Source organism: Medicago truncatula, chromosome 7 (genome assembly GCF_003473485.1).
Source record: "Medicago truncatula cultivar Jemalong A17 chromosome 7, MtrunA17r5.0-ANR, whole genome shotgun sequence".
NCBI lineage: Eukaryota > Viridiplantae > Streptophyta > Magnoliopsida > Fabales > Fabaceae > Medicago > Medicago truncatula.
In genome coordinates, this window is record NC_053048.1 from 51,742,253 (window position 1) to 51,764,382 (window position 22,130).

The 22,130-nt window shown below is 32.6% G+C and overlaps 2 protein-coding genes across 2 annotated transcripts; both read right to left on the reverse strand.

The window, feature by feature from the left end:
* Nucleotides 1-984: 984 nt before the first annotated feature.
* Nucleotides 985-1,721, reverse strand: LOC11435286 (uncharacterized). The gene has a single exon (XM_003625911.4). The coding sequence runs from the start codon at nt 1,630-1,632 to the stop codon at nt 1,159-1,161; it is 474 nt and encodes a 157-aa protein (XP_003625959.2). The 5' UTR covers nt 1,633-1,721; the 3' UTR covers nt 985-1,158.
* Nucleotides 1,722-6,212: 4,491 nt separating this feature from the next.
* Nucleotides 6,213-9,072, reverse strand: LOC11435287 (dnaJ homolog subfamily C member 2). Its single transcript, XM_003625912.4, has 2 exons — nt 8,908-9,072; nt 6,213-8,483 (listed from the first exon to the last, which is right to left on the reverse strand). The coding sequence occupies exon 2, from the start codon at nt 8,412-8,414 to the stop codon at nt 6,453-6,455; it is 1,962 nt and encodes a 653-aa protein (XP_003625960.1). The 5' UTR covers nt 8,415-8,483; nt 8,908-9,072; the 3' UTR covers nt 6,213-6,452.
* Nucleotides 9,073-22,130: the final 13,058 nt, after the last annotated feature.

Here is a 22,130-nt window from a genome sequence, read left to right on the forward strand (position 1 = left end):
ATTTTGGGTGCTAAAATTTCAATCTATTTCGCATGTGCTTGTTTTCTACTTCGGTATTTTATTTTATTTTGGTGTCTATAGAATTTATTTATTTTTAATAATGGTGTCTATAAAATATTTGATTTATTTTCAGATGTGTATAAAAATATTTATTTGGTAGTGAAAAGCGAAATAAAAAAACGAAACAAAGAGTTAATAAAAACACAACAATGAGTTAAAAAAAATTATGATGTACTATGTAAAGACATTTTTCTCATATTATGTCTATGGTTCTTAAAACTCTAGGAACTAGGCATGGCAACAAAACTCATACTCGCGGTTACCCGCCCGAACCAAACCCAATTTGACGGGTTTTCCCTTTTGACTGGGTTTGGGAATGTGTATGTGTTTTTCTCGATTTCAAAACACGGGTATGGGACCGGTAATGGGTATATAGGTACCCACCCCGAACCCATACACATATCCGTCCCAAATGTAAAAAATTACTTTATGTTGATATGTCATGTTATTTTATTTGATAATTGTCATGTTAATAAAAACTATCATTGATATTTGAAGGATCAATTAAATCATTACGTCTAACAAATATTAAAGCGAGCATATTGGTGGATAATATATTACAACGTTGCTCTTGGGGGATGCAAAAAAACTTCTATTTTTTATTAAAAAAAATTATTCGATACGAGGATGGGGATGGAGCGGGGATACCTGAACCCGTCGGAGACGGAGATGGGATTCAATTTCTCATCCTCGTTGGGTATGGGTAGGATAACGGATAAGTATATGAGAATCGGATATGGAGACGGGGAAGATAAAATCCGTCACCACCCCGCCCCATTGTCATACCCGCTAGGAACGACCCAACAACTTATAATCCTTGATCTATTGGTATGTTAATCGCATAATCCAATCAGAGATAAATCATATATCTTTTTTGAAATCATAATATGAAATTCCACAAGATTTTAAAAAAAGATCAAATCATTAATAAGAAAGTCTCAATGTTTCCTTTCAAACAAAGTATGTATGTATATGCTCATTTGAAGCAGCAAAATGTGTAGTTAAAATATACTATCAAAGAAAAACTAAAAACAACCATAACATGAATGATGATTCTTGGCAAGGGCTAAAAATCGTTGGCCAAATTCCATTATGCAATCAAGAGGATTCAAAAATTGGATCCAAAACTGGATTCCATCGTCTTTGACGAACAGAGATAACGCCTCCGTTATCATTTTCCGTTAACTTCTTTACTGGTGAAACTTTTGCAGTTTCATTTCCCTTTCTTTTTCCACTCCTTTTCTCCGCAATGGAAATCTCAAACTCCGAAGCCTTACAGTTCACCCTACTCACCGGCACCACCAGGTAAACTTTTCCAGCTACAAGGTCCTCATTGGCACGTAAGGCGATGATCCGTCGCGTTCTAAGAAGTTCATCCGCCGGAGTGATGACATGTCCGATTAGTTCAATCATGAGCTCTGCTGATTTCATCGGTAGCTTGATCTCTCGAATGTTTCCGTCAGTGTCCAACAACGTTGTTGTTTTCTTCTTACTCTTTATCACTTTCTCATTAAAAATCTCGAAACTAGAACTATCAGTAGGGATGCAAGAACAAGAACTTGTGTTGCCCATGAAGAGTGTGTGTTTCTTTCTTTCTTATGAATAAAGATGCTTGTTTATGTTTGTGTTGTGGTTGTTATGAACTATGAATGTGGTGTGTGCGTATTTATATGATTTTAGGGGAGAATGAATATAAATAATTAAAGAGTCAAAGGTAAAGAAAGGAATATTGAAGTGGCCACCTTGTAGAACTAGTGTTATAACCGCGGATCTTGCTTTTCCAGCCGCTTAATTTCTAACTTTTTTTTTTTTTGTTAATTTATTTATTTATTTATGGCTCAATGAATGTGACAATCACAATGGTGTTATAAAATACCCTGAAATTTTAAATAATAAAATAATTCATAAGTGTGTGCCGTCGTGGTGGTGGGGTGAGTGTGATTGAGACTTGCTCTGTTTTCCACTATCACGTGTTGTTCCAGTGGCATTGCTCTGTTCTTCAAGTTGGACTGGACTGTTGGAGAATTTTCTCAAATCTCAATAGTCAGGTTAGTTGCATTTCGGAAATGAATTATTTCTCAAGTTTTCTCCTTTGAGTCATCTCACTCATTCATTTCATTTAATGACAAATCAATGGATATTAACAAAACTAATTAAATCGCATGGCCTTTCTCTTTGTCCTTTCCTTAGTTCACGCACAAACCTATCACAACCCACCTTCCTAACAAATCTCAACGGCAAACGGGCCGCACAGTGAAGCAGAGAGGCGGTTCACCACAACAGCGATCGAGAATAGGTCAGACCGGCATATAGGGGCCTACGGTCTAGTCTACGTCAGGTCAGACCAAACCAGACTTTTTTCTTAAATAGTAAAGGTCTGAGCTTTTTTAGAAGCTTATTTAATTTAAAAGGTCAGACCACACAGGCTATTAAATAACTCTTTTAGCCTATTAGGCCAGCCTACTTAAAAGAATATGAATAATATTATTTATTATTGTATTATATAGTACTTTGAATTAAATTATAAATTTATTAGTATACATTAATTTTTTATATATTTAAATGTATTATTATAAATAATAATTGAAATATGATAGAATATATGGTAAAGTTTTATAAAATTTCATGTTAAATATCAAAAGAGAGTTTAATACCATTGATCTATTAATTTGCTCGTCTATTTAATCTTAGATCATGTTACTTTTAGAATGTCGGACTCGAACTTAAAAAGTAAACATATGACAAGACCTGACTTAGACTTTAAATTTTTGAGAGGCTAAACAATTAGATCTTGAAAAGTCCAACTCGGCCTAATCTACTTCCACCCATATTTGTTGATCGTGACTTTCTGTCGTTTTCTCAGTGGGCTCTAAATTATTTTTCTAGTTCTATAAAGTTCGGTTTAGCAGTGATTGCCAAAGTTGATGAAATATCTTCCTCTTTAGTTTATTTATGTGTTTACAATGGCAAATAGTGACTTGTGACACCTATCATTATTTGCATTACAAATTTCTTATATACTGTAGTATGTATTGAAGTAATCATAAAGCCGTGTGGAGAAGCTGGTGCCATGAGCCTTACTGTGACGATCCCTTAGAATTAGAAATAGCATGATAAAACAAATATAGTATGTTGTATAAAAAAAGATGGTCTCGTTAGGTGGCAATAACGTATTAGTAGTTGGTTGTTTTTAGTCTTAAAAACAATGTAGCATGCTGAAAGGTACATAACAGAGTTGGGATTATTACTACTAGTATCACTTAAAAATATATGCAATAAATGTACAGGTTCTGTAAGCCTCTTTTTCTCTCCTTTCTTGTTTGATCCTTTTTTTCTCCTCACTCTCTATAACAACCTGGTAAGTTCTTAACTGTTTGGAGGGATGTTTGACACGTTTTCATTTTATTACAAGATGGTTGTGGATGCAGCTTAGTAGTTTCTACTTTCCAGTTTGTGGTGGTTGCTGCATAAATTAATTAAGAGCTGCTACTTCATATTCATATTTCATTTATAACATAAAACAAAAACAATTTCTCCTTATAAGATTCAATACTTCCCAAGAAGCTGAAAAGAATAACAATTTATCTTATGGATGCTTCACCATAAAAACAGGACACTTTGCATACATAGAACAATAATCACTTACACTTCCAACAAGAGCCCAGCAAATTACCAAACTGGAGGTCATTTTTTTATCACGTTATTATATCCTTATTTTAAGAAATTGAAGGTGAAGTCTAAAGTATCTGTTGATGAGGTACCTCTTAAAAAATCCATAATTATGAGTTCTCATAACCTAAGTATCAGCCTCAAAAAATTTAACCGTACTGCATATCTTAGCATCTACACTTCAAACTACTCTCACCATTTTGATCTGCACAAACTTGTTATCAGCACTTGCACATAATAAAAGAACAAATAACTACATGTATGGAGTAACTGTGAGTTTGACACAATCACAGTGTCTTGTCGTGATTTTGTCGAAAGTTATACTTTGTAGCTTCAACAAAATCACAATCCAACCAAAATTTTGATAGAATTCATTATTATGCATCGATAACCAACACTTATGATCCCAACTGTATGAAATATTTCAAATGATGACGGGACTACTAACAACTACACTTCAATGAGACAGTATGGATCTTTTTAGGCAAACTTTATGCAGTTTGCGACAAGTGCAAGAGATATAGGGATGTTGTAAAATTTCTAAAATATATGATTGGAAAGTTAAATATGTTAGTCAAGATATCTTACTATCAAGACATTAGTATCTTGACTATCATGACGTTACTAAATCATAACGGTCTCAATCAATATAAAAGATATTTACATACTCTAACACACATCTTTTACCACGAGGTTTTTTTTCTTTCAAATAGGTATTTGCTTGAATAGCAGAACATAAGTCACAATATTAATTACTGAATAAGTTGCTATATATTGTATGAAAAAATATGTCACATATAAGCTATACTTTTAATCTTTGTTTTTATATTTATATAATATAATGGCCGATGATTTCTCTGGGATAAGTTGCAGTGATTTCTAAATTCTAATCTTGCTGATCTTCAGTCCTTAACTTAACATCATTATTGCTCATATCAGACATGGAGCATCTCATTTGTAATCTCAATGCCCGATCGATATATTTTCCTAGCTCTATTCAGCATCTCCCACAACTACCCTAGGTGAAGTATAACCGCTTCCAGCCATATACTTATTGTCCCAATCTAAAAAGAAAGTCGCCATTTTCCCAATGTCCCTGTCATTAATGTTTGATGAAGGAATAAAAAAAATTGTTCCAAGAGTTGCTCTTTAATTACCTTTAGGTGCAACTTGTTAGACCTTCATGTTTGGTTGCAATTGTTGCTATTCATATTGTAGCAGAAAGGTATATTCCTTGTCTTCATATTTGTCAGGTTGCTTCATCTCTTACCATTTTCAGTAGAGCTGAGGCCCTTTTCAGTAGAGCTTGAACTTTTCAAGCCACAATATGCTCCTTTTGATTCCCCTAACTTTCTCCTACTTGCTTTTATTTACTCTCCCCATTCCAACTATGGTATAGCTTATTGTTGGTTAGTTGTTTCATTGTTTCAACCGTCAATTTCTAACTCCTAAAAGTAAAAAAAAAACACCAACAAATCTTAAATAAATAAATACAATACAAGTCTCTACAAAGGCAATTGCAGAATGTTATAAACAAGCAGAAGCAGTCACATCTAATTTTCCATATAAGAAACGAAGAAGTGCAAACAATGTGTGATTTAGAAACAAGTTGAAACAGAGGAGAAAAGGATTGCTTCTTCCACACTTGGTTTTGAATAAATCAATCATTTACCGCTATGTTTTTTGTTTTCGTCTCTTTAGAATTCAAGGACACGGTAGTACGAGCCTATTCAAAGTGAGGAATAATTGTTAATGTAGTTGAGGGACCCCTATAATACCTATCCAAAGAGTGGAATAATAGTTACTGTATTTGAACATCAATATCTCAGTACCATCCATCAAGTGACAAACAAATAGATAAACTTTTCAACTTCATCATTTAAGATGTTGTTATAGGACAGACATACGATATGACATTTCTTATTGACTAAATCCCAATAGTCAAAGGATATATTGAAAAGAAAATGCTCAAATACATGCAAGCTTTAACAGGACACACTTCACCCATTTCAGGAATTGAAAATTTAGGGAAGATAAAAATTACCTGGGTCGAAGATTCTATAATTACCACCCATCTTTGTATGCTTCATGTTAGAAGGGAAAGAGAAACAGAATGTCCCATCATGGTCTAGCAATTTAAATAGAGAAAATGCATCCTTTTCATTTGCAGCCACTGCTTTGAAAAGAATGTCTCATCGGTTCACAGTGAGACACATTTTGCGTTGCTATGTGTAAAAGTGAGTGCTCTTCGAATTGTCTATCTCATTTTTTTCCAACCCATTGCCAGTAACATTGGTAATGAATGACAAAAATAAATAAAAGTAATTTTTCAATAAAACAAGAAAACATAGTAATTTTTCAATAAAACAAGAAAACATAGTAATTTTTAAATGACAGAAATATTCCAGAACTGTTACACTGAAAACATCAGACTCAAATACTTAATAATAATAATAATAATAATAATAAAGATAAAGAAGCAGTATAAAAACTACAAAAGCATTCTTTCTGATCCAGATAGCTGAAATAACAAAAATTTAAAGAAGCAAAGTTCTCTTTCAAACCAAAAATGGGACATATATCCGGTGCTATGATAGACTGTTGGTTTTAATAATGATCAAGATGCCTAGCTATGATTGAGCAGGAGCCCATATTCTGTTTTAAGTTGTAAAATCTAAAAACAGGAGGAAAAAATTCCACAGATATTGGCTAAGAATAATATATCAAACTGCAGTTTTCTTGTTCCTGAAATTTTCCTTCATCACGGCAAATTTTTTCTTGCACTGGATCACGGTCTTCCCAGGTACAGCTGCAGCTACTCGTTCCCATCTCTGGTTAGCTTCCTTTGGGAAGGTTTTTAAAGCTTGAACTAATGCTCTTTCCTGCACTGCAGACCACGCCTCTTGTTCTGAAACTCCTTGAGAGTCTTCCGAGTTGATGCTGCTTGTTGCTGTAGGTACCGGTGTTGGAATTGTTGTTGTCGTCATCGTCGGTGTTGGTATAGTAGTTGTTGTTTTTGCATCACTATTTTCAGTTGTTGCTGCTGGTATTGATACCCCTTCCAATTCTTCTCTAGTTGACAATGGGGATGCAATTGATTGTGCTGCAGGTTTCCTCTTCTCAAGAAATGTATCAAAAGCTTTGGCTGTATCGGGCTTCTGGAGAAGAACGGTTTTAGTTGCTTTCATTATTTCTTCAACAGATCTTCCAGTGCCAATGTATTCTGAAACAACCTCCCATCTCCTTGAAGTTCCTTTGGGAAACTTTTGTATTCCTTTTCTCAATAGCTCGATCTCTTCTTTAGTCCAAGGTTTCTCCTTCTTCTCTACGTAGCCTGCTAGAGAACTACTGCTTCCATTAACCTTGACAGAGCCATTTTGTTGATTACTTTTCTCATCAACCACGTCTTTCTTGCAACTCAGTGCGTCTCTTAGAGCTTCCGCTTGTTCTAACACCTCTTTGCCTTCCATTTTCTCACACAAACCCCTCAATTGTTCAATATCAAATGACATGCAAAGCTCTTCTACATCATCTTCAGCAATATCGAGTATGTGTTGTGACAAGATAGGTCTTGAGAGAGTTCGAAGACGTGTTCGTTCCTTCCGCAATAGCTTTTTCTCCTTCTCCTTCACCTTCTTCTGTTGCAAAGCAGCTTCGGCAGCTTTTTTATCTTCCTCTGTTTTTCGTTGTTTCTCCTCTTCAGCAATTCTGGCCGCTTCTTCCTCCTCCAACCTCTTTTCCATGTACTTGGACTCCTTTTTCCTTTTCTTCTCAGCTTTTGCCTCTTCCTTTCTTCTAAGTATTCTAGGGTCCCTCTTGTAAGCATTATCAACAAGAGTGCGGATACGTGCATACTCTTCCTTCCTGGCTTTTTCTGACAGTTTAGCATTCTGCCTTTCCATCCACCTTTTATGATCTCGGGATTCAGCTTGCTCAAGATCAAACTCATCAGCCTGGGGAAACTCTCTCCAGCTTTTAAAGGAATACCAAAAATTGTAGAAACTGTCAACTTCCTTTATTGAAGACTTATCATCACCTAGGGATGGAATTGGTTGATTAACCGACCACCGTCCATTCCTCATAAAAGCAGGACCAAACACCTTGTAGAAGTCTTGTGGATCACAGTCAGTGGGAATCTCATCATCAAACTCGTCTGTAGAATCATAAATTCTTCTTTTTACGGGATCCACCAACACTGCATAAGCCTCTTGGATTGCCTTAAAATGAACATCTATTTCAATCTTCTTTGCCTCTTTCGCAGCTTCAGTTTGCTCGGAAAGAACAGCAGCAGCCTGTTTGTCTGGATGAAACCTCAAGGAAGTCTTATGATAGCTTTTACGAATTTGATCCTCAGTAGCAAGATATCTAAGATGGCTCAGACCCAATAATGCATAATGATCTTGTTGCTTGTCTCCGTCACCGGATTTTTTCTTGCTCTTGTTGCTGTAAGAATCAGAAGGCAAATAAACATGTTCCTTATCTTCAACCACATTCTTCTTATCAACATCTTTGTTATCTTGTTTTGTAACACCGAGAAGTTTAAGTGCAGCAGCATGAAAAGAGTGACCTGCAGGGTCATATTTCACCGCCTTAACCGGAAGACAATTAGACGAAACAAAAATAGGCTGCCCATCTACAAGCTCTTGTGAGTAAGTAATAAGACGGTGTTTTGTGTGAACAGACATTATGGACGCTGGCCAACAAAATACAAAAAACTGATAATACTTGATATCCTTCAATTGAATCACTCCAACCTGTATCCAAAGAAAACTTCAAATAATTAAGATTTGCACCCAGCAAATCAAAATACAATAAACCATTAAATTCAACAATAATGGTTCCTAATAATCTGAAACAAACTAAAATCAGAGAAGTGAAATAAGAAAATAAAATCTAAAAACAATGAAGTGAAATAAGAAGCTTGGAATAAAACAATAATGGTTCGTAATAATACTGTAAGTATTATAGATAGCAATTTACACGAAATTATTGGAGACAGACACAAATAAGAAGTTCAAATTTTGTCCTATATGCTTTTACTAAATCCATTGAACACAAAACATAAATTGATGACAGAAACAAACACAGAACATAGATGTTATAGATACCTGCAAATTAATTTTATACTCTTTGCTTTTACTAAAACATCAAAAAGTATTAAAAGTTGGATCGACAAACCTCCTTGAAGAGCTGGAAAAGTGAGAAAGTGCTGAATTTGCGGCCGTGAAGTGGCGGGATCGGAGTGAGAATGAAACTAGGTGGTTTGGATGATGAAGAAGTGTTTAATTTTAGGGTTCAGAGCGAGAGAGCTGGGGGGACTAATTCATACATAACTAAGCTGTTGTTGATACACACGTTTCTTAGAGGTTGGATATTTACTTGAGATAATTGGGCCATTTTGGCCCAAACAAGTTTTTCTATGTCGAATTTGTTTTCCACACCCTCTTCTCACGCTCCCTCCAATATTTCGAAATACTTCTCTTTCTTGTATGTATGAAAAACATATAATCTTCCCACATTTTTTCCCTAAAACTTCTCATTCACCATTCAAAATCCGAAACTCCAACATTGTGTTGAATTTTGCTCTAAATCATCACTTTCAAGTTTTCTCAAGTGTCCACATAGAGACTAATTTGAATACAGTTATGAAAATAATTATGATTATCAATAAGATTAAGATTATTGATGCACATAAATGTCTATCAATTCATGTAGCCGACACTACTTAGTGAGATAAAATTTAGTTGTTGTTATTGTTTATAAATGTCTAACAAACGGGACGCATAATCAACTAAATGCAAAAGTATACTAACTTAATCGAATGAACTGTCTTAAATTGTTCAATCAAGACATTTTCATCTCCCAATTTTGCAAATTAATTCTCCGAATAGGTTTAGAAAAATAACCAAACACAGAAAAACAGCTGCAACATTTTCCTGCAAAAAATGCACTCCGTAATTTATTTACTTGCTAAAGGTTTGTTTGGTAACACCCAAAAAAAAGCTTTTAGCTCTTAGCTTATAGTTTATAAGCTCGTTTGACAAAAAAAGCTCTGTTTGGTAACACTTTTTCACCATGAGCTTATAGCTTATTTCACGAGCTTATAAGCTATTTTTCAGAAGCTATTCCAAGTAGCATTTGAGTTTATAGCTTATAACTTCTCACTTTTAATTCCAGTTTTACCTTTATTATTCTAACTAAATTCCATTTTTTACCCTTAATCATTTATTATATTATAAATTAAAATACATATGCTTTAAATATGAATGCTATTTTTTTTTTTTATGAATGAAATATCCTTTTTTTTTCTCAATAGAAAAAGATATTTTTTTTACCGTTACGTTTAAGTTTTTTTCGTTACAATTGTTACGTTTTTTTTTTGTGGGACTATTTCAATATTTAATGTCACCTTTTTTTTTTGCGAAATGACACGTTATTTTTGTCTGATATATCAGAATTGTAGAGAATAAGAACAAGGACGATAATTTTTTCCAACAAAAAAAAAATGAGAACGTTACGTTTACCTTCACTATATATATATATATATATAGAGTAAATAGTCAATTCCCCCCTGAAATTGTAAGTTTCATCAATTATCCCCCTGAAATTAACAAAACTTCAATTACCCCCTGAAATTTCACAACTTAGTCAATTTACCCCCTCCGTCAAATTTTTCTGTTAGTGAACATGACGTTTTGCAAATACCCCCCTGAAGTTTTGCACTTATGTGCAAAATGCCCCCCAAACTTAAAAATTTATATTATTTTTTTCTTAAAAACAAACAATTAATAGTTAAATATTAAAACTAACTATTAATTTTGGAATTTGGGAAAACTACATGCATATATACATTCAAATAGGCTCCAAAATGGGGAAAAATATGTATTTTTTAAAGTGACAATAATGGGATGATTTGTGGATTAATATTGGGGGTTGTGTAGTTTTAAATGGTTTGAGCAAATTGTTGAAGGAGTTAGAGGAGTTAAAAGACTAAGATGGTGAAGGAGAAAATATAAATTTAAATATGATTATTAATTTGTTTATAAACCACTAAAAATAATAATTTGTCTATTAAAAATAACCATTATTGTCACTTTAAAAATACATATTTTTTCCTATTTTGATGTATATATGTACGTAGTTTTTCCAAACTCCAAATTTAATAGTTAGCTTTAACATTTAACTATTAATTGTTTGTTTTTAAGAAAAAAATAATATAAATTTTTAAGTTTGGGGGGCATTTTGCACATAAGTGCAAAACTTCAGGGGGGTATTTGCAAAACGTCATGTTTACTAACAGAAAAATTTGACGGAGGGGGTAAATTGACTAACGTTTCAGGGGGTAATTGAAGTTTTGTTAATTTCAGGGGGTAATTGATGAAACTTACAATTTCAGAGGGGAAATTGACTATTTACTCTATATATATATTTGTACAAACTATATTTTATTTATTGTCATGTTTAAATTTTTTTATACTTTGTATCTAATTTTTTTTAGGCAAATGAAAATAAATATAAATATAAATTAACATTTAGGAATTAAAAATTAATTTAATAATAATAATATTAAATTAACAATTTTTAATTTTTAAATATTTTTAAACATTAATTGATATAAACTTTATTATGAATTAAAAATGTCATTTTATGTAATTTTACATCTATCAGATAATTGAACCGCTAACTTTACCAAACACTTCAAGTAGTTTATCAGCTGCTAGTCATCAGCTATAAACTATCAGCTAGCTTATCAGTAATCCGCTATTTTTAGCAAACAGACCCTAAATAAACTTTTTCAAATGTTTATACAGAATCAATCATAAGCTCGGTGATACACTGAATTCCTGATCCTATCCTATCTATTCACTAAACATGGCAAGTATTATCTACAAAACTTTTGACAATGTTCATTTTTTTTGTTTTGTTACATTCTCAATTTCTCTTTCAAACAAAGTATGTATGTAATGTATATGCTCATTTGAAGTAGCAAAATTTGTAGCTCTGATACTGATTATGTAATCAACAGGATTCAAAAATTGGATCCAATACAGGATTCCATCGCCTTTGACGAACAGAGAGTAAACGCCTCCGTTATCATTTTCCGTTAACTTCGTTACGGGTGAAACTTTTGCCGTTTTACTTTCCTTTCTATTTCCATTCCTTTTCTCCGCAATCTCAATCTCAAACTCGGAAGCCTTACAATTCACCCTGCTCACCCGCACACAAGGCCGTGATCCGTCGCGTTTTAAGAAGCTCATCCGCCGGAGTAATGACATATCCGATTAGTTCAATCATGAGCTCTGCTGATCTTTCGAAGGTTTCCGTGAGTGTCCGTCCAACAACGTTGCCGTTTTCTTCTTACTCTTTACTAATTTCTCATTAAAAATATCAAAACTATGAGAGTGTTGGGTGCTATTTATATGATTTTAGGGGAAAATAAATAAATTGTTGAGAGTCAAACGTAAAGAAGGGAATGTTGAAGTGGATGGATTTTGGCCACCCTGTAGTGTTACTGTTAATAACGCGGATCTTGATTTTCTTGTCATGTTGTGCTAGTATATGATTTGTTTGTTTATTTATTTATGAGACAATGACAATGGTGAGTGTGAGTGCGAATGTTGGCTCCTACTATTTGATAAACTTTTAGTATTTGAAGTTTCTATTTGGTCATACATACGCACATAAAAAAAAAATATAAAAAAAATAATAATTAAATATTATTAATTTTTAAATGATTATATCATGTTCACTTTTTTGTGTGTGTGACCAAATAGAGGGTTCAAATTCTTTTGTCCACTCAAAAATTATTCCCACAATTTAGACGACTCGTTTTGATTTTGTTTGTGTGCTTTACGGTAGTAATAGTAGTAGTAGTGTGGCACTGGAATGGCTTTTTGCTCTATTGGAGAAATCTCTCCAATCTCAATAGTCAATGATTGATTAGGCCAGGAATTAGGTATCGTGAATTTGCATTCCCTAGAGCGACACATAAGAATTCATCTATGAAAAAGTTTTGGTTTAATTGATCTGTCGGTCTCTTAACTTATTTTTTTTATTCAATTTGATCTTATAAGTCTTAATTTTCTCAAACATGTTCGTTAACTTATTTCTTTTATTCAATTTGGTCAAATTTTGATAATTTTAATCCCTTAGAAAAAGAGACCGTTGGATTACGGAGGTCTATCATATTTTATAGTGTATTATCAACACCTAATTTATTTTAGTTTGCTTTATCTTCTTCCCTCATCTCCATCTTCATACAACCTTCATCATCTTCAACTTTTTTTTCCTTTCAAAACTCTATTTCAACTTCAACAAATACAACATAATCAAACCCTTAACATCACAAATTATGTTTGGCCATTTTCTTTACTCTTACCTTCAACACTCATCATCTTCACAAATTATGTTTGGCCATTTTCTTTATCTTCTTCCCTCATCTCCATCTTCATACAACCTTCATCATCTTCAACTTTTTTTTCCTTTCAAAACTCTATTTCAACTTCAACAAATACAACATAATCAAACCCTTAACATCACAAATTATGTTTGGCCATTTTCTTTACTCTTACCTTCAACACTCATCATCTTCACCTCAGATTTTTTTTTCTTCAATTTCTTCATCCAACCACCACCTCCATCATCATCATCATCAATTTTCCTCACCATTATCAATTTTCTCCACATCATCAAAACCCAATAAATTAAAAATTAAAACACATAGCACAAAATTTCAATTTTTAAACCATAAAAATTTAGATTAAAACCCTAGACTTTCTTAAAAAAGTGAAATTTTTCTGCATTTAAACATGTTAGTTTCTCTCGTTTTCATGGTCTGAGACATAAACTTAATTTTTGTTTCTTAAATTTATGATTAAAGAAACTTAATTTTTTTTGTTAAATCCAATGGAAAAACTCATGGGGAATATATGGTGGTGACGAGGGAAGATAGGATCATAAGAAAAAGAAAAGGAGATTTTTATGGGTCAAAAAATTAAAATAATTGTTGTTGTCAAAATTATAACCCAGTAATTCTTCCCTCTATAAAAAAAAAAAAAAAAACCCATTAATTCTTCTTTTACTGAGAAATTGGATTTTATCAACAATAATGATATCATTGTATTGTTGTTGTTGGGCATGAAGTGAAGTTGGAGAGAATGGTTGGATGGAGTGAATTTTGTTCTGAATCTCTTCTTTGATCCACCACCTAACAGATTCACCATCGATCTCTTTGCAGTGGAAGTTCTGGTGACAGTTACAAGCGGCGCAAATAACAGCTTCTTGATGGCGTCTGATATTCTCGGTACCTCATCGTTGAAACAAAACCGTCGTTGCCATTACCTTTCCTTCCGTCAACTCCGACGGTGAGTTTTGAACGTGAAGCCGAGTTAGCAAGTGAGTCATAACTTGTTGGCACTGGTGTTTATGTTTCTAGAATCTCCATATCATCTTCTTGTTCATCAAATTCCATCTCACTCTTCAAACAATTATTTTTTTAAATTTTTTTCAATGTTTTTATTTATGGTTAAGTGTTGTAGCTTTAGAACAGATTAACAATTTTTGTTTTTTTGGATTTGTTAATTTATTGGGTTTTGATGATGTGGAGAAAATTGATGATGGAGAGGAAAATTGATGACGATGATGATGGAGGTGGTGGTTGGATGAAGAAATTGGAGGAAAAAAAATCTGGATATTAAGAGGCGAAGATGATGAATGTTGAAGATGATTGAAGGATGAATGAAGATGATGGAAGAAGAAGAAAGTAAATAAATTAGGTGTTGGTGATACACTATAAAATCTGATAGACCTTCGTAATCCAACAGTCTCCTTTTCTAGGGGATTAAAATTATCAAAATTGGACCATATTGAATAAAAGAAATAAATTAAGGGACTGGCAGATCGATTAAGCCAAAAGTCTTATATTGTTTGAGAACAACACAGAACAAATTTTTTATGGCAATGAGTAATTTTTTGTTTTATACGATTTTTGGGGGACAAAATGCTATTTTGGTATTTTAGACAACTTGTACGTGGGACAAAAAGTTGTATTGTGGTTTGGTGAGGGACAAAAATTTGAGTTTTTGTTCTGTCCCTTGCCTCTAGTTTGTCATGTACCTGAAACAGTTTTACAAATCAAACACTGGACAACTAGAGTTGTTTTGTCCTGTCCTTTATTTTTTAGCAAATCAAACGCAGTAGTTTATAAATAACATTCACATTGCACAACTGGATAATGTGTCTTTTACAAAGAACAAAACGGTAAGCTCTCATAAGTCACACCAAACCCAAAATATACAATATCTCAACAAATAAAATATGGTGAACCGGAGGTCAAAACAAGTTGAGGGGTCGAGATTCCAATATTTGATTCTTCATTTATCCACACTTATAATGTTTGAGTCTAACCACTAGCTGACAAAACAAAAAAACACGTATTTACGGTAAGAAATAATAGTTTGAGAATTTCTAAAAACATGTGGCGTATGTGAGTTATATGTGGGGTACACCTAAAAATTTCTTCTCTTTGTAACTAGATTGGAGAATTGAAGTTGCACGCAAAAGGCCATATAGATATGGAGATATGGGCCTATTGAACTTAGATATTAACGAAGATTGCTTTTTAGACTTCACTATTTACTCTCATGCATCCCAAAATGACATCTTACCCCAAATTGCAGTTAATTGTTGTTCGCTGGTATGCGGTAGTTAACTACCGTTTCAGATCCAAAAATGTATATACAAAGAAGAAGAAAAAACCAATCATACGACATTTAAGTACCTTCGAAAAAAACAATAATACGACATTTAAGTACTTTCGAAGCCTCAATTTTTTTTTTGTCGCTTTGATTCAACATTTTAAGAGTCTATCCTCTTCCACTATATACACTCTATTGATCACACGTTATTAATTTTAGTAACAATATTCAATATATCAAGCAGTGGCAGATCTTCCTTGGAATCCATACACCCCCTAAGATTTCTATATACCTTATGTCGTCTATTTTAGTGAAAAGGCGTTTAGCAGATGTTCTAGAGGTTGTAGGTTTGACACTGCCTCCTTCTTATTTTTTATATTTCTATTGTATTTTTGATAATTTATTTAAAATAAAATAAAAACTGCATTCAAGCAAAATTAAGCATTATTCCCGTTAATAATTTCAGCAAATTCTTAACACAATTTGATACATACTCTAAAAAGGTTTGACATCCCCATGAAAATAACTAAAGATCTACCACTGATATTAAGATGAGATTGTTGTTGTCATCTTAGACGCATAAAATAAAAGAACTAACTAGCCCTTCTATATATAATACTTGCAGCATGAAAAGAGTTGCACATTCCATGCCACATCTACGTAAGCATGTTAAAGCGACAAAAAATAGCTGAGGCTCCTACAACACTTAACTGCTGTAGATTTTTTTCCTAAATACGCAGGTTTGGACTTTTGATCCGAAACGACAATAAACGGTCACTTGAGGATCCTTAAGGAAACAGTAGTAAAACCTAAAGAGCAATTTTTTTGTTTCATGCCCCATTTGGCCTCCTATAAGAGTAGATTATTAAGCATGAGTTTTTTTTATAGCGGTGAAAAATGTATGGTGTGCATTAACGGTGCGTTCAAAATGAATCTGTAGTTATGAGTTTCTACTGGATGGTGGTGTGATGCTGCACCACTATCCCAATTAAATTTGATGAGAACCTAGAATAATTTTAGTTGTATGTATGATTACTATTGCCTTTATAGGTGATCTTATCAGAAAAGCAATACCGAAAACGATGTATGTGTTACATGACCTCAATCGGATAGAAACTATATCCATATAAAACGGATGAAACTTTGAAGTTAAGACATCACTATATCAACTTGTAACAACTAAGGACACCTTTCTAGCTAGCACTCCTTATAAGAAATAAACTTACAAATTATGAATGGATAATTGCTGTGCACCCTCTTTTATCCGATTTAATCATTGGCGAGTATTTTTAAGTTGTGCAACAACATATTTAGCTTAAACCAAACTCAACAATGACACCATTTAACGGACCAAACATCACTATCAAAAAACCACCACCAACGATTTTTTGGGCATTGTACATTGCAATACCTTGTTTTTTTTTTTTTTTTGAGGGAACATTGCAATACCTATTATATTTGCTTATACTATCTTTATAAACTGCACACTATCGTTCCTTTCTAATTGTGAGTTTTTTTTCTTCTAAAAAGGATATATATTATTTCTCTGTCGTATTCAAATTTCAAGTTAATTACATTAACTACTACTTTTTTTTTTGTCACCACAAGTTAGGGTAAGTGGTTGGTGCGGAGTATGTGAATGTTGTGGATCTTGGAATACTAAATTAAAAATTAAAAATTTCTATTGATAAAAAACTATTAACTATTTTTTTTAGAGGAATTATTTTTCATTTATATCCTTACTATATCAACTAGTAGTAATACATTGATATTAAGAAATCAACTAGAGTTAGGTTGTGTAGCTCAAATGATTTGAATTAATGGTTAACGGTATTAGCAATCCCGCGTATAAATTCATGACAATTAAATTATTAACATTAATGGTTTAAAAGAAACTAAAGCAATTTTTTTTATGAAATAACGATAGAGTAATAATTAGTATTGAAGTTGATTGCTTCAATGACAATTTTGTTTTGTCAAATAATGTAGACCATATGAATAGTATAGAATTGAACTCATCCTCTAACATATCACTTGATTTGAATTCACACTAAATGATTGAATTATGAGTAAAAAAACCCATCACTTTATTTTAATGATATATTGGTTTTGTTACGCGTAGCGGTGCATGTACATTTAGTCTACGGCTAACAATAACAACGGTATAGTTAGGTGCCAAATTAGTAGAATTTTAGGATGGATTGATTTGGCCCACTTTTTCTCAATGTAAAGGCTAAGCTATTGTCCCCACAAATTGTTAGTGCCGACCTCTTTGCTTATGGAAAGTTCCCTTAAGAAAGTGCATATTCAATCCCCGTTACTAGTCGTTTGTGTGAATTTGTGAATCTTCTAAATGACAAGGATTGCTCATAATTGTTGGATAATTCCAGAAAATTCTGAGGTAAACGATAAGGACGACAAAAGAGGATAAGCACATGTGTCAGCTTCCTCACATATATATAATAATATTACAAAATGAAATAAGTCTAGTTGATTGCATTCCTTCACACGGCAGACAAAATTGAAATTGATGCGATGCTAGTGAGGTATTTGCATAATTAATACATGCAAAATAACATCTATATCATATAAGTAGTTGAATAACAAAAATTGAATATGATTGAAGAAATTTGATTGTCCAAGGATTTTTACAGTTCATGCATTAGGTGAGGGCGTCCTAGATTGATGTAATAAAAAAGAGGGGCCCATTTTACCAAAGTGGGGCCCATGATTTCAAATTTCAGTTTTTTTTTAAATGTTTGTTACCGTTGGTGAAGAATCATAGGTCCCAGGCTTAAAGGTTTTAAGGGCAAGCAAATTTTGAACCGTGCGTGGGGGGATGGGCACTTGTTGAAAAAAGGTATCGCAGTATCATAATAAATTTTCGTTAGATTAGGTGCAATAATTTGCAATTGTGCCACCTTCCTTCCTAACCAATAAAATAATAAATATAAAACATATATAGTAAAAAGGTACACATGATGCTTCCTCTTATCATTTCATTCCTTTTCATTTTGGGCGTGTCTAAATTCTAGTAATTTATTAACTTATTTTTCTTTTCTAATTATGTTTTTTTACAACAATTTGTAATTATGTTGTTAGGTTAGGTTAGAATACTTGATCGGATACAATTAGCCAAATTTTTCAACGTCCACCTAAATATTTGTTGTTATTGACACATCAAGTAAAACCAGGTAACATATTTAGCTTGTGAACTATTAGCGGTTATCGTTTAATTTTATAATCTAAAGAGACAAAGCTAAATCTTCGATGGAGATTCTAATCACAAAAGTACATTTCATGGAGGATGTTTGGCGAAGTGTCTTCCCCTCTCCCCTAGATAAATAGTATTTCTTCCCCAAAAAATCTAATTTAGCAGTTAGATTAATTAACCTAAAATTGATGGTGTAACTATTTTACATGTATGTGTAATCAAATTTACATTAGTAGAATATGCTATTTTAAAACAAATATTTAGATATTTATGTCGGGAGATGAGTTAGATAAGAGTATATATGTAAAGGGTTTTTTTTTTTTCAGAAGATGTAAATAATATTTTTTTAATTGTTATACTTGTATATATAAAATAAATACTTCAGCAATGGCACGCACTATATATCTACAACAATTTCAAATTTGTACTTTTTTCCTCCGTTATGTTGCAACTAGAGAGAAATAGGGAAACAAATGATGAAAAGAAGCAATTATGATCATGCAATGGTTGGTTGGTGCACAGTGGAATTTAGGTTGATTGTCAACCCAAGCACATCTGACCAAACAATGGAAAATATGAAAAGATAGCCTCATAAATGAAACATGCTCTAAGATGTTTAAAATGTCAGTGTACATAATAGATGGAGTATTGTCTAAATAATTTCAATTCGAAATAAACAACAACACAGGTATCTTGTGTTGTCCCCTAAAAATAAAGTATCTTGTTTTGTGATATGATAGGATTTTAATCCTTTGATGGCGAGTTTTAGCATGGACCAATTGCATAATTTTTCCATCTTAGGCTCATTTGTTTTTACGGGTTACTACCTTGTTTCTTCCGGTTATTACCTTTACATTACCTTTTTTTTTAAAATCGATTATACATATATATCACAAGTGTTAACAGCATAATTTTTTCTTTTTTAATAAAAAAATCACATGTATTATCAACACAAGCCAGTTTTCCGAACCCGAGCACATATTTTTGTGAACAATTGCATAAGGGATTTATCAAAAACCGAAAATAAACTTCTAAGACAAATTAAGTGTGAAAATAAGGATCGTGTAAACAAAATTTATTTGTAATTTGAATTCATTTTAAAATAAATTAATATAAAAAATATGATATTATATTAAATTTAAAATATTGGTCATAGTTGAGCTTAACTCATTTGAACATTGCGTAATTTATGTTCGAACCCTGGATACTCCACTTATTCACCGTAAAGGTAAATTTTAATTACTATACTATTTGACAACAAATGAATAGATGATGAGTACATACCCAAACAAAATTATTGAACAAATTTAACATATTTTTTTTAATATTTTTTTTTTTGTATTAACCATCCGTTATCAGAGAAAATGAACACCGATGATCCATAGTTTGACCAAGTTTGATTAAATTATTTATTCACCAAACTATAATAATATTTATTAAAGACACGACAGAAAAATCTTAGCGGTGTTTTGTAAATCTTTCATTACATTACATTATCGTTAAATCCGTTTTGTAAATCTTTCATGTTTTTCTTTTAGAAAAATCATCCTAAAAAAGAAAAATGTTTTTCTTTAAAAAAAAATCATGTAATGTGTAAAATATGTACAAGTTGCAAGGTCAAAATATAATAAGACAATCCTAGCCATTCGTATTATTTTATATTTAATCAACGGTTCAATCTAGATGAGCCTAAATTGAGGAAATTTTGCAATTACCCCATGCTAAACATTGCCTTCTTGGATATGCTTTCCTTGCCAAAGAATAGAGGAAGATACATTTCTTTTCCCTATTCCCTCCTTCAATTTGTCATTGCTTATGACTGTTATTTTTTATATAAGCAAGGAATCTGATTAAAATTACTTCTTATTTTAAAATAACAACCTTACTACTTCAACCTCTCAGCTAAAGCAAGTATAAACAAAGTTTTTATTTGACCTTGCATTGCAAACGAGCCCTCCACAAATTTAGTGAATGTTTGTGTTTATTTTTGTAAGAGATAAAAGTGATTTTTTTTGTACCATAGATAAAAGTGATTTTAAAAATATCAAATTAATTTTGACATTTTCAGTTTTATCGAGTGGAATCATCGCTCATAAATGAAATTTAACCTTAAACTGTTGAGATTAAGTTTTTGCTTCTAAATATAATTTTTAACTTCAATTTTATTATTCAACACGCTTCTATATAACCATTTAAATTTATTGCAATATTAATATATTTATTTTACATTACCCCTTAATGATTTGGGGCACTTTACCCTATCAAAGAAAAATCCATTTTTGTCTTTTTTTTTTTACAATCAAATACCATTTTCATTTCTAGAACATCAAACTTCTTCCTTTATTTCATTCAACATGTGATCTTCATCTCCTTTGATCCATAATCGAATTCGGCTTATTATTAGGGGTAAATTGCCTCGAATTCATCAAGGGATAATGTAGGTTTCACTATTTTGGTTTTTTCTTACAATCAAATATCATTTAACATCAAACTTCTTCATATCATTTGTTCAACATGTAATCTTCATCTTCTTCATTAAAAAATCGAATCATATTTGTTATTAGGGATAAATTGCCCCTAATTCATGAAAGGGTGACGTAGACCTCACCAAAATGACCCAATTTGATCATTCATAATATTTCAGCGGTTCAATTCAATCCCTCTAATATAATAAGCAAGGGACTATTTTATTTTTTGGTCGAGTTGCTTAGTGACTAGAAATTCATCTTTGTAAGATGAATAAATAGATGTCCGTGTACAAACTACAACCCTTGTATTATGCAACGTCTATACCAAAATCGTAACTAAATTGGACTAATTTATCCCCAGTATCTAAACATCATAACATCATAACATAGTCGTTTTCGTCATACTTTTTGTGTGCTGGTTAGCGGTGGGCCCATTAATTTTGCTTTGAGGTCGGGAGTCGGTGTCTAGCTGCTATTTTGTTTGACGTGATTTGGTGTTTCTCTGGTGTACCGTGGTGAGGGGTGCCCTTCTGATTTGGTCCTAAAGTCTGGTGGGCCGATCACTTTTGATTTTGGGCTTTTTATGGTTTCTTTCGGTATATCAGAGGTCGATAGGTGGTGGAAGCTGAATGATCTTTTGGATAAGAGTTTTTTCGGAGGTAGCTCAACTTTGGTGTTCAATTTTGAGGTGAGTTTGTTCTTTGGGGGTGAGCAGTGACGATGAGCAGTGTGGGATATCGTTGTTACAATGGTTGTTCCCGTGAGGGAGTCTGTTTTTAGGTGGAGGCGTGAATTTAGGCGGGTGTGGTCCTCAAGGGTGTTTATTTTAGGTGTTTCGCCTATATACAACGCCTTTTGTTTGTATGCTTAGTTTCACTGATCTTCGTTCGTCTTGAGCAGGGATCTAGTTGTTTAATAAAATTTGTTGTTTCAATTTTTTTTTTTTTTTTTTTACCATTATAGAATTATAAACATACAGGTACGGTTAGGTTCATCTGAAATTCGGTAACATTAAAATTCATT

What these genes read in the sequence shown, in the direction of transcription:
- LOC11435286 (XM_003625911.4), bottom strand. Translation starts at nt 1,632, where the DNA reads ATGGGCAACACAAGTTCTTGTTCTTGCATCCCTACTGATAGTTCTAGT.
- LOC11435287 (XM_003625912.4), bottom strand. Translation starts at nt 8,414, where the DNA reads ATGTCTGTTCACACAAAACACCGTCTTATTACTTACTCACAAGAGCTT.